The 13,093-nt window shown below is 36.0% G+C and overlaps 1 protein-coding gene across 3 annotated transcripts in view; it reads left to right on the top strand.

Annotated features, from left to right (window-relative positions):
• The window catches only part of LOC129261353 (probable dolichyl pyrophosphate Glc1Man9GlcNAc2 alpha-1,3-glucosyltransferase), a 52,144-nt gene extending 40,285 nt beyond the window's left edge, over positions 1–11,859 (top strand). For 2 of the 3 annotated variants that reach the window (XM_064099093.1, XM_064099095.1), the window contains 7 exons: positions 2,107–2,233; positions 4,249–4,352; positions 4,813–5,076; positions 5,564–5,703; positions 8,682–8,779; positions 9,286–9,358; positions 10,277–11,859. In XM_064099093.1, coding sequence (XP_063955163.1) covers positions 2,107–2,233; positions 4,249–4,352; positions 4,813–5,076; positions 5,564–5,703; positions 8,682–8,779; positions 9,286–9,358; positions 10,277–10,538 — 1,068 coding nt within the window. In that variant the 3' untranslated portion in view covers positions 10,539–11,859. The remainder of the gene's footprint in view (positions 1–2,106; positions 2,234–4,248; positions 4,353–4,812; positions 5,077–5,563; positions 5,704–8,681; positions 8,780–9,285; positions 9,359–10,276) is intronic. The other variant, XM_064099096.1, reaches the window with a different exon arrangement.
• Positions 11,860–13,093: the final 1,234 nt, after the last annotated feature.

The following is a 13,093-nucleotide window of genomic DNA, read 5'->3' as shown; positions in this document are numbered from 1 at the left end:
GAATGAATTTTGTATATCTTGTGTATCTAAAGATACACGACAGAGCAGTGGTCTGCATAGATATATCCATCATGTATCTAACCCTTGCAACGCTTACGTCCATGTTACTTTGAAGAAAAGATAAATAAAAGTGAAATAAAAATAGGGTGGGGGCTATTTCAGCAATATTTCTCAGTGAATTAACTCCAAATGCTTTAATAGAATTGAAGGAAGATTTACTACATAAACATTGTAAGTAATACCTTAACATTATTCCTGTAGAATCGGAAAATATTTCAAGAGACTTTTCTTGACTAATGTTGTCTTTGAAATGGTGCTTATAGTGATGCAACAATGACATCCAAAAAAAAATATTGTTCATTTTTTCAAAGAAATCCTGTAAAGTGGTTGAGTGAGAGCAGAGTGCTATAAAACAGCATTTCTTTTTTGATGTTGCTTCAAAAATAGTCTTGAAGATCAAATGAAGATGAAATGGTTCTCAGAATACCAATTCTGAGAGATTTTAAGGGTATTTTATATCACTGATTTTAAAGGAGATAAAATTATCTGTGATAAAATGGATCTCAGAATACCACTCTAGGGTAATAATATCTATAGTAATAGTAATAATATTGGGGGTAGACGTGTACATGTACATGTAGTTACCTTAACTAAAGCTATTTTCAAATTTGACCCCTCCCCCCCAAAAAAAAAAAAAAAAATGAGAATGTAAATATCAAATATCTACAAAAAGATGTCTTTTGAAATGTGATTTATGGGATTCTATGTTGCAAATATTAATTAATATCTGTGCTTTTGAACTCAAAATCTGTCTGAGTATGAATGCAGCTGAATATTGTAGGAAAGATGTTCAATTTCTTATCCCTCATACTTGTGAAAAAGTACATTCGATCAAATGAAAAAAAAATAATGGAGAGAAGACATTGATGGCATTTTTTATTCAAGAATGTTCACAACCTCACACCATGCCCAGAATAGCAATGGAGAAATCATGTATCAGGAATATCAAAATTTGTGACATTCTGTCATAGTCTGAATGCAGTAGTATATTATAGGAAAGATGTTCAATTTCTTGTCCCTCATACTTGTGAAAAAGGACATTTGATCAAATGGAAAAAAATATTACTGTCAAGGAGAGAAGGCATTGATGGCATTTTTATTCAAGAATGTTCACAACCTCACACCTCAGACCATGCTCAGAATAGCAATGGAGAATACATGTACGGTATCAGGAATATCAATTGACTGAGAGGCTAAAAAATATCTGTTACAAGTAGGTTATGAAATCATCTAAACTATTCATGAATGCTTCCTGTAGAGACAGGTACAAGTACATTATGTATATTGCCAAGAGATTTGAAATGTATTTAAAACCCATGATTCAACAAGAATTATTCATAAATTCATAAACCCACTCGTGGACTAAGTGTTTGATACAAGTTTCCCTTTCACGCTAATGAAATTGATAATGATACTGGTGATGATGATAATGACGATGGTGATGATGATCATGATCATGATGAGAATGATGATGACTATGATGGTGATAGAAGTGGTGGTGGTGGTGATGATGGTCGTGATGATGATGGTGATGGTGGTGGTAATGATGATGGTGATGATGATGATGATGATGATAATGATGACGATAAGATAAGATAATGATTATGATATTAATGATTTTAATTATAATTGTAATTACTAATTAAGAAAGAAAGTGCATGTGTGAAAATAGAGTAAAGAAAAAGGATGAATTTTTTTTTTAATGGAGGAAAAAAAGAAATTGAGAAAAGAAATGCAATAGAAAGGCGTGTATGTGTTTTATTTGTACATGTAGGTTGATACAGGCCTTTAAATTTGATATGTTTATTGTCACTTTTCTATAGGAAACATTTTTTTTTTCGTCACAAATGGGTAAAATCTAAAAAGGCACCAAACGTCCAAATGAAGGCCAAGTGCTAAGGTCATTGCCTTTGAAGGCCTCTGATTAATTTAAGCCTGGGATTTGTATTCAGTATCAATGTGAAGAAAGAATGACTGGCAAATATTTGTATTCATAATCAAAAAGTTAACCTAGAACTAATTTTTTTCTTTCTTTATCCTTCATAGGATCGAACTCTAGAGGGAGCTTTTTGGTTTGCCGTGCTACTAAACTTCAAGCACATCTATGTTTATGTAGCCCCAGCGTACTTCATCTACCTTCTTAGGACGTACTGTTTTACTGCTTCAAATAAAGGCATGTATGATGAACTCAATTCAATTTGATTTCAGTTTGTATATTGTAGATATTTCCGTTTAAAATATATACAAAGTTATGTTCAAATAATTGGGAGCTTTGATGAGGATTCCACCTTAAAACAAAAATAATGAAATATTAGTGACATTGAAACGTCAATGAAAAGCAATATTAGATAAATGTATGATATTAAGTTAGAGTATAGATTTGAGAGCTGATTAGGGATAGTCATATCCAAATAAAGTGTGTCCCCCCAAAAAAAAGATTAATAAATAAATGAAATAACAAGGAAACAAGAATTTTCATTTATTTTGTCTAGCATAGGCAAATGGGGTATGATATTTCATTTACGTCAACGTAAAATTAAGATGTTTTTCTTTTTAATATTCTGATACCATTTTATGTTGATCTTGCACTTTTCATTCAAACAAGCTGTTAGTGAAAAAAATAAAGGACAAGTCCACCCCAACAAAAAGTTGATTTGAATAAAAAGAGAAAAATCCTCCAAGCATAACACTGAAAATTTCATCAAAATCGGATGTAAAATAAGAAAGTTATGACTTTTTAAAGTTTTGCTTGATTTAACAAAACAGTTATACGCACATCCTGGTTGGTATGCAAATGAGACTGATGACGTCATCCACTCACTATTTCTTTTATTTATTTTGTATTTTATTGTATGAAATATGAAATATTCTAATTTTCTCATTGTCAAGTGAAACAACAAGTAATTCTTACCTAAACATGTGGAATTTAGCATTGTTAAAGAGAAATTCCAGTATTTGCAGTAAACACTGATTTCATGAGAAAGTCTGTAAAACCAGGCTTAATTGTCAGTATATCATCGAGGATCTAGATCTGGTACAGTTACATAAACTGAACTTTGTGAAATCTTGAAATCTACGCTGAATAATGTTCAGACTGAACTTTTCCAACACAGATAAGCGCACGTGGGACAGTGTATAATTATTGCTTTGAGCGTCAGGCCCGACGCTCTACCCGAATCCTGTGCTTATTTGCTGATTTCTCAGCAATTACACAATTTCTTCCAGAATCCTTTGGCACATGCGTTTTATTTATACAAACAGACACTTTGGTGGTCATTTCATTGGATTCTGTACGAACTCATTTTGATATCGTTACCAAAACTAGCATTTACCTTTAAATACTATATGGTCAGTCAAGTTGGTCCTTAATGTCAAATATGTAAATAATGAAATATTATATAATTCAAACAGTAAAAAACAAAAGAAATAGTGAGTGAGTGAAACCGACCACCTAGCTTGGGGCCATTAAAATTATTGCGTATTACAAACAATACACGCGGGAGAGTAGGCGCAGTGTCCATAGAAACGGTAAGAACCGATTTTACGAGAGAAAAAAGGATAACAATTTTTTTAGTAGAATTCATCAAAATTGTATTAACCAGACCCGAACCCCACCGACAAACAGTTGTTCATACCAAGAAATCCGATAGAAAATGGCTTTAGAACAAATATCCATCGTCAATTATCGAATCATGGGCAGGAGCTCGCAGTGGAAGTAGTGAGACGATCATTTAGCATGTTGACATCATAGAACTGATTTGGAAGAGTCAAAATGTTTCGCCACAGTTACAAGAATCGGCTGTGTATCGCGAGTGGTTAGTTTCAAAAGAAGGGTGCAAATGAGCAAATGTAAAATCGTCGCATTCCTTGTTCACGATAGAATCGGAGTCGTTGATCAAAACATGGGAATCTTATTTGCTCAATTTTCTGCACAAATTAGACGAAATCTACGTAAAACTGATAGATACAATGCTTAGAAAATTAGGTGGTAGATAAGGGCTAGTTCCAACCATATAATGATCTGTAATCATGAGCCATTCTTGTTCAATAAATTTAAACCCTGTTCCAGAAAGTTTTACATAGATGACAAGTTGCAACTGAAATCCTGCTTTTTGAGTGGCTTTTATCAAATTTATATAATTTCTTTATTTGTTGATTTTTGTGAAACGTCCTGTTTTCCATGTACAGATGGAGGTGTGAAATGGACAAGTTTTTCTCTTGTAAGATTAATCTGCCTTGGCGCTGTGGTGGTATCTGTCTGTGCCTTGTCGTTTGGCCCATTCATTGCTATGGTAAGGATATAAATATTTCATAATTTGCTCTTATACATGTATATGACTTAAAATCGTATGCATATTGATACGGTCATTTTTGCCAACACTGATTAGATAGGGCTACAAATAATTGGTGCAGAGATGCAAACCTTTCCGCTGTGGGGCATTTTTTTTTGCTATAAATATTAAGGCAGTATGTTTTGGTATTGTTTTTCATGCCATTGTTTTTTTTAATTTCTCATCACAGAGTACATGTATGTGTCACAGTTACATGTAATTGACTGATCGATTTGTTTACCATCCATATTTCCATTTTATAATATTGCTGGTGACAAGAGTAGCCGCAGTCATTATTATCATTGAGCATAAGAATGATGGCGAATCCACTATACTTGCCTGGTGTACATGTAGGGACGTTGTCTTGTTGATTCTCTCTGTCACTGAATCTGATATTTCCGCATTTTGTCTGCATCCTAAGGGCCAGCTTCCTCAGGTCCTCTCACGGCTGTTCCCGTTCAAGCGAGGGCTCTGCCACGCCTACTGGGCACCTAATTTCTGGGCCCTCTACAACGTGGCCGACAAGGCCCTGACCATCGGCGGTATCAAGTCTGGAATGGTCTCTGGGGATATCCTCAAGCAGAAGGCGTCCATGACTGCAGGTCTGGTCCAGGAGTTTAGGCACACGGTCCTACCTTCGGTCCCACCTATAGCCACTTTTGTGATGACAGGGCTTTCAATGATGGTCTGTATACAATAAGCACTTGCATGATATGAGTGACGTGAAAGTGGTTTATCCACTTTCAAATGAAGTTGAAATATTTCAACCGAGGAAAAGATGTTTTTGATATTAAAACAGTCATAAAACTAAGATGTTACATGATACCACTCATACCAGTTTATAACCAACTTGTCATAAAAGACCAAACCTACATTTTGATAGCAAAGTCAATCAAGGATTAGTTAGCATTAGAACATCCAATTTGCACAACCAAGTGCATTTACAGTGTATATTTATACTCTCTCCCCCTTTTTCTCTTCCTTCTCTTTTCCTCTCTTCCTCTTTCTCTGCATGTATATCTTCCCCCCTTTTTTTCCTATTCCTCCATCTCTGTCTCTCTCTTCGTTGCCTCCCTTTCTCTATCTCAATTTCTATCTTCCCCCTCTCTGCCTCTCTCTCTCTCTCACTAACCCTTTCTTTGATCTTATTCTGTTCTGTCTCTCTTGAACAGCCATCATTACTCCACCTCTGGCGCTACCCCGGTGGTCCAAACGGTTTCATCCGTTCCATCACGCTATGTGCCTTCAGTTCGTTCATCTTTGGTTGGCACGTCCATGAAAAGGCTGTCCTCTTGATGATTGTGCCTCTCAGGTGAGATTGAAGGATTTCATTTAGCAGTAGCCATTTTTTTTTTTAAATTGATTATTGCTATAAGCTACTGTTAATCTGTGCATTTGATTGGCTGAGAAAAAATTAGTCAGTGAAAATCCTTGACGAACCTTTTCATTAAGCGTTCCCAAGGGGAGAGTTTTCTAAAGCAAATAGTGATTTTTCACCGACTTTCATTTGTGCTAATCAGATGCAAAGCTTTACAGGAGCTTATAACAATTGAGTGAAAATCATTATTTATTTCATGGAAATGCTAACCAGTTATCATATTTAAAAATTATGCTTTTGTGGCTTGTTTCGAGGAAAAATTGTTTAATGGGCAAGTGACAACAATAGTGTGTGCAGGGCGCGACAAACCCGCTTGCCCGGGGCAAGTGAAATTGAAGTGCGGGCAAGCATTTTTCAAAGTCAATTGCCCGATCGGGCAAGTGCTTGTTTTGAAAATGTAAAAGATAAATTGACAGTAAAGTTTAATAATTTTTTGATGAATTGCAATCATCGGCCAATTATCTCTCATACAATGTCATACCAGTAAAAAAACAGTGGAAACTTGTCAAATCAGCGCCAATTTACCGACATTTTATCGCCAGCTGTCCCGTTCAATGGGGGCTGCCATCTTACTTTCTAAACTATACTGTGCGCATGCGCTACTAATCAACGAAGGAGCTAGCTGGGGAAACCCCTCTCTCGCCCTCTTAGCGCATGCTCTAATACATGTACATCGGCGCTACAGTACATGTACGGACGTACACAAGCGATCGCGAGCCAGTCGACTCTCGAGCTAGATCGCGCTGAATACATGCAATCTTCGGACTGACTCGGCCAGGACCAGGGTGACCAGACGTCCCGTATTTTATTCATTTCTAAAACAGTTTAGTTTTTTTTTTTTTTTTTTAATATATAAAAAAAAACACCAAATATCATTAGGATTTTTGTTATATGATTGGATTGTTTTTATTTGCTTGAAGTTTGAACTTTTTCCTCTTTCTTTCTTTTCTATCCTTCCTTTTTGCCCTTTTTTTGTTACATATCTATTTTTATTTCCTGATCCTTTCTCTCTCTGTTCATTTTCTTTCTTTCCTTCTTTCTCTTACTTGCCTTCTTTATTACATTTCCTTTTTTTATTTCCTTCATTCCTTCTCCCTTCCACTCGTTTTTATTTTCGTTCTTTCTCTCCTTCCATTATTTTCTTCTTTTTTTTCATTCTGGCCTCCCTTCATTCTTTCCTCCCTCTCTTTCCTCCTTTCTTTCATTATTTATTTCATTTTGTCCTTATTCTTTTCCCTTATACTTTCTTTCCCTTTCTTCCTTCATTCCTTCCTTCTTGTTTTCTTCTTTCTTTGTTTCTTTCTTTCCAAGAATGAAGGAAACATTTTTATTCCTTCATTCTTTCTTTCCTCCTCCCTTTTTCTTACTTTCTTTTTGTCTTTCTCTTCTTTTATTTTGACTTTCACACATTTATTCATCTTCCCTTCTTTTCTTTTTTTTTTCTTTCTATATTCAATTCAAAGAATGACAGAAACTTTTTTATCTATTTTTATTCTCTCTCTCATCCTTCTTTTATTAGAACTTTCTTATATTTTTTATTATTTCCTTCATTTTTTCTTTCTTGCTTCTCAATTCATCTCTTTTCTTTCTCTCCTTTATTCTTTCGTTCACCCTCCCTTCCAATTCTGTATATTTTTTTCACAAGTCTAACACTGTGTAGCCTTCTTTCTTGATCTTTTTTTTTTTGTCGATTGTCCTGTATTTCATAATTTTGTGAAATCTTGTCACCCTGGCCAGGACTCTGCTTCAACTTCAAACCAAATAAACAATGAGTCGTCAGACTAAAATAGGCTACTTTCATGATGAAAAACCTCCATTTGAGAACACTATACCCCAGTTTCCCTTGCAATAAATTCTCTTCTCCAAGTACGACAAACCCTACTGCCCCAAGCATGCAATGTAAGTATCAAAACACCTGTTTCTTGACCTCGGTCCGAAGATAACACAACAGCCCGGCATATACAGTCACAGCAGGGGGCCACACACGATGGGATGCATGCGCAGCGCTGAGTGCGGACCCGGTATATGCCGTCATTTATATTCGCTTACTTTCCTTATTTCGAGGTCGATTTTCTTCGTTCGAAATGAAAAATGGACTAACATTGAATTTCTGAATACAATATGCCTTTGAAAACGTGATTAAATATCGAATACAATAATTTCATTCAGAAGGTCCTACTACAGGCAGAGAAGTCTTACGTAATAGCACAGCTGTTGTTTATCATTTCGTCCTTAGCTCAACGCTGATAATCTGGCCTGTGGAGGTGAAATTGAGACAGCGGGGATTACCTGGCCAAGCGGGGTTGATCAGGCGGGTGTTTCATAAAGCTGTTCGTAAGTTAAGAGCGACTGGTGATCCTGTCTTGCGGTAAATGGTACACATTGGCGATAATCACCAGTCGCTCTTTAAGTCGCTCTTAACTTACGAACAGCTTTATGAAACGGCCCCCTGGGCTTGGAAATGATGTTTTAGATTTTCAAATGCAAAATGGGGTGAAATACCGCAGTTTGCAATCTGAACTGCGGTATGTTCTCAAACGGGGGTTTGACGTAATGTTTGTCGTCGTGATCGGCGACCAGAACAACTTGAACAAGAGTCAAGAAAAAGAAATGCCAAGGGCAGCGCCAGTAAATCAAGTTCAGCCAGGACAGAAAAGAAAAATTAAGAGCAAAATAATTTTTGAAAAAAAATTGGGCAAGCAGTTTTTTCTATCGGGCAAGCAAAGTGGCCTGAAGACATGGTTCAGTTTTATCAACTTTTTGTAAACTTATTACTTTGTCAGAATTGAGACATTATGAGACCACTTTTAATCCGTTCCATGCCAATTATCCTATGCAACGTATTTACCACACGTCATAATTTTCTATATTTATGTGGAATAAATCTGTTTTTCCTATCATTCTCACTTTAGTTTACTGGCAGTACAAAGTTTCAAAGATGCCCAAGTCTTCCTATTATTATCCACTGTTGGTCATTTTTCGCTCTTCCCACTTCTATTTACTCCAGCAGGTGAGTAGAATATTATCTTAATTTGTTGTATTTTCTTATTTAAAGTAATATTATAAAGGGCCAATTCCATAAATTAGTCAACTTCTTTGTATGCCCACTGCCCATTTATCCATTTGTTTATTTATATACTTTTTTGCTTCACTGCACGTTCTTCTCAAGCCATGATAAATGTAGAGCATTCCATCTTTTCCTACAATCTAGGATATACATGAACAAAAAAATAATTCCATGAACGCTCCACATACAGCATATGGATGTAGAGGATTATGCGTGCTTTGTGACTTGAATTTTTATTCATTTTTTTTGTTGGATATGGAAATAAAATTGAAATTAAATTATCCTGTGTGGAGTTGCCCAGAACATTAATAATGAAGTATATTTTTCCGGTATTAAGCCTCAAAATAGGGGTGTGTTCTCATTTCACCCAAATTTTGTGTTTACAATCTTTGTCCATAGGGGCTGATATAGTGTTGTTTCAATGTTTTTTACAATCTTTTTTTTTATAGAAACACCAATAAAAGTCTGTCTGATGATCGTCTATACCTGCTTTTGTTTTCTAAGCATGGAATCTTGTCACAGGTGGGTATATGTCCCAAGTGGGAGGGGTTTGGGGGTGGGGCAGGGAATCAATTGAGGTATTCGGAAAGGTATTTTACGTCATGTAGTAAGGTGTATACTACTAATCCTAAAATAACCCTAGGGTACGTGTTTCAGAAAGAGATAAAATGGGATGTAAAGTCATGCCTAAATGTCTAACGTGTGATGTGATTGGTGGATACACGGTAGTGAGCGTCTCAAGTCCATGATCTGACTAATGCGGTGACGCTTTATCAAAGATACTACGAGGGGAAGATCGGACACTTCGGCGATTTTTTGAAACGCTCCCAAACGCCTGAAAAATGCTCTTGGGGAAGGACACGCCCACTAGCGTTGAGTAAATAAACCATCGCACATTGGCACGCAGCTGTGTATAAAACATATGGGGGAAATGAGATAGGTGAGTTTGGAGAGGGCTCAAGGGTGGTGCATGGGAATAATTCCACCTTTCATTACCCAGAAACCTCTGAAAAATATTCATCTTTAATTTACGGGGAAAAACATGAATGAAAAAAAATCTAAAATGTAAAAATCTTCCCAAGCGTTTCATTACGTGGTCTATGTACTGTCCGATCTTCCCCTTGTAGTATCTTTGGCGTTATGCATCACACACAACTTAAATTTAAGGATGACTGCAAGATTTATGTACGTGTAAATGGGGCAAGATGTGCAGATATTTTATTTTGACCAGGCAACTGATCAAAATAAACTTTGATGTAAAATTGGTAGATTTATCCAATAAAACACATTTTTTGTTTAATGCCCTTCATATCATAACCATTATGGGCACACACATTCTTGTAATGTAGAAATGAATTGGATTGAAGCATTGTTATGTTGCCAGACAGAATAGGCCTACATCATCTAATCTATATCTTTTATTCTTTCCTATATCTGCAGATCCATCAAGCATTCATTCTCCCTCCCATACCTCCCGCTGCTGAATCCCATAGATACCATGTACATTGTGGGGCTGGTACCCCTGTATGTGTATTGTGATATCATGCATCCTCTATTAGGGCTGTCAAAACAGCTGGCTTTCCTCCCTCTGTTATTGATATCAGTGTATTGCTCAGTAGGTGTTATATACTCATGGTTGCGACTCTACTCTAACACACTAAAGAGAGGGGATGTAAAAGTAGAACTTAGCAAGCAGGACTAGATATGTTTAAAAAAGATGAAATTATATACAATGAATTCCAATCCATGCAATGAAAGTTATCATTGTCGTTAACTAATGTTTTTGTTGTTTTCTTTGATTATAAAATGTTTATGAGGATAGACATGTAAAGATTGCATCGTCTGTTGAATAGAGTTTGACACATTCTAGATGATTGACAAGTACATGCCTATTTTTATCTTCAATGCTCTTCTTCAAACATAAGCTTCAGTAATGATAGCACTGTTAGCATGAAACTGGCATCATTATCAGCTACCTGTAACAGCGCTGCCAAGTAGTACTGAAATTCAGTAATTAGACTTGAAAAATTAGAATACTGATGGTTTCTTGCAAAAGACTGATTTCTTAAGTTTCAGTTGTATGTGTTGCCCTATGATATTTTTGTAGATACTTATTTTTCTCACCAAAATACTTATTTTCAGTTTTTAAAATACTGAAGTCTTCTTGTTCAGGTTAGTAGCTCTGATGTAGAGTTTGAATGAACAACATATTTAACAGGTTTTCAGGGTTCACAAGAAAATATAACTTATATAGAGGATTTTTATATAAAACTAAAAACGTTTTGCCTTTTTCTCTGCCATTCCAAAGTTTATATCACAATTATGACTACCTTGTGAGATATAGGTATTTATGTACAGTACACCATACATGTATGTTCATCATTTTCATATGTCTTCCAAAGGCCTTCATAAGGCCTTGCGTACAAGTTTTGCTAAATCAATTTTAAGTATGTAAATGTAGTTTCTATAATTTTAAACTATTTGTTGTTTTGTTTTCTTCATTTTATTTCATTTCATTGCAATGTTGATGTTTCGACTCTTTGATCTCTGAGCTGCCTGAATGAAAAATAATGATACATGTAAAAGATATTAGGCACTTACAAATAGTGCTTTCTATCAAGAGATGGTGGAAGCATCGTGTTGTAGCAGTTCTGACTCTCGTTTTGTAATCAGAGGGTTGTATTCAAATCCCACCCCGGCCTAGCGTCCTTTGGCAAGGAATCAGTCCACACTTTGCTACTCTCAGATGTTAAATTAGTACCCGGTAGTATGACGCCCCTGAAATTTAGTTGGGAACAAGCATTCCATAAGTGTTTTCCAAGTTAGCCTGTGGTTACACGATCAATAATGTGAAAATTCAGTCTTTATCTTTAATAAAAACTGGTTACAAAATATAATAACACAAACCTGTCAGTATACTGTAAACTCTTATGCTTTTAATCGTGTCCTGTTACATTCGGTACTGATCTGAAATTTCACAAAGCAATAAATATCGCCACTGTATAGGTGGTTTCAAAATGAAATTTATTTCAGTTTGTATTTGATACGGTCTTGCAGTAATTCATCTTAGTTAATGCGAAAGCACTAAGATCTGATTGCAACTCCATGGCACCTCTCCTTTTATGTGCGTGTTGTCTGCACTGCGGCAGCGCAGCAACTTGGTCGTGACGTCATCGTCTAGGACAGATCTGGGGGGTGTTTCACAAAGATTTAAGTATGACTTAAGTCGCACTTAAGTACCTGATATGCAACGCGCGATCTTATTGATAGACACGCAGTAGTGCACGTCCTCATGACACGATCTGACCAATGCGGTCAAGCCTTTAATACCGTACGCAACTCAGTATTTATGTGCGACTCTAAGTCATACTTAAATCTTTGTGAAACACCCCCCTGATTGGCTTACAATGTAAATCATCAAAATTGCAGAAGGATCGCAGGAAGATCTGACATGTCAAATGTCTGAATTTTGGTCTGGGATTTTTCTGCAACAAATCGAATCGCAGTTGCAGCGCATTTCAGGTTGGCCCACACTGTGATATTGCTGCAATCAGATCTTAGTGCAATCGTGTCGCATAGTGTGCTCTGGGCTTAAGACTCATGCACGCATGTACCGAAATGGAGTAGAGTGGCACGGGGGTCTTCATGAAAGCCATGGTTATTGGCTCAGTAGCACTGGTGAGACAATGAAGGCATAAATCACCATAAAGAGATCATTTTAGTCCTAGGTCAGGAAAACAGAAAGTCTTTTTATCCTTTTCACAATTTTTTCAAGCAGCCACTGTGTAGCAGTGGAATTTTTCACCAAGCAAACCTTGCAAATTAGATAAATTTCAGAATGAAAATTATACACTGTATTTTGAAATGGAAAACATCTCCCACAACACAGTGAACACTTTGATTGTACTGTTGCTATGAATCAACACACACTTTGTTGAATATTGCACCTTTTATTTTTTATTTCATTTTTTACTCTCATACTTGCATATTTAGAGAATATTATTTACAAAGAGGGTTACTAATTCCGACCATGGAACATATATTTTGGTGGGAGTAGGATTTTTTACAGTTTAAAAGTTGCATGAATAACTCTGCGATTAGACTGAGTACACTTTGGCTTGTGAACACAAATGAGAATAAGATTTTGGAAAGATATAAAGTTGAATTATTTGAAAAAAATGCAGGGAGATGCCTACAATAGTGGGTAGAATAGAAATGGAAAAAGAGCATTAATATGAGTATGAAAAAAAAGGAAGG

This window comes from Lytechinus pictus, chromosome 5, assembly GCF_037042905.1.
Source record: "Lytechinus pictus isolate F3 Inbred chromosome 5, Lp3.0, whole genome shotgun sequence".
NCBI classification, from domain to species: Eukaryota; Metazoa; Echinodermata; class Echinoidea; order Temnopleuroida; family Toxopneustidae; genus Lytechinus; species Lytechinus pictus.
This window is presented reverse-complemented; position numbering and strand designations above follow the sequence as displayed.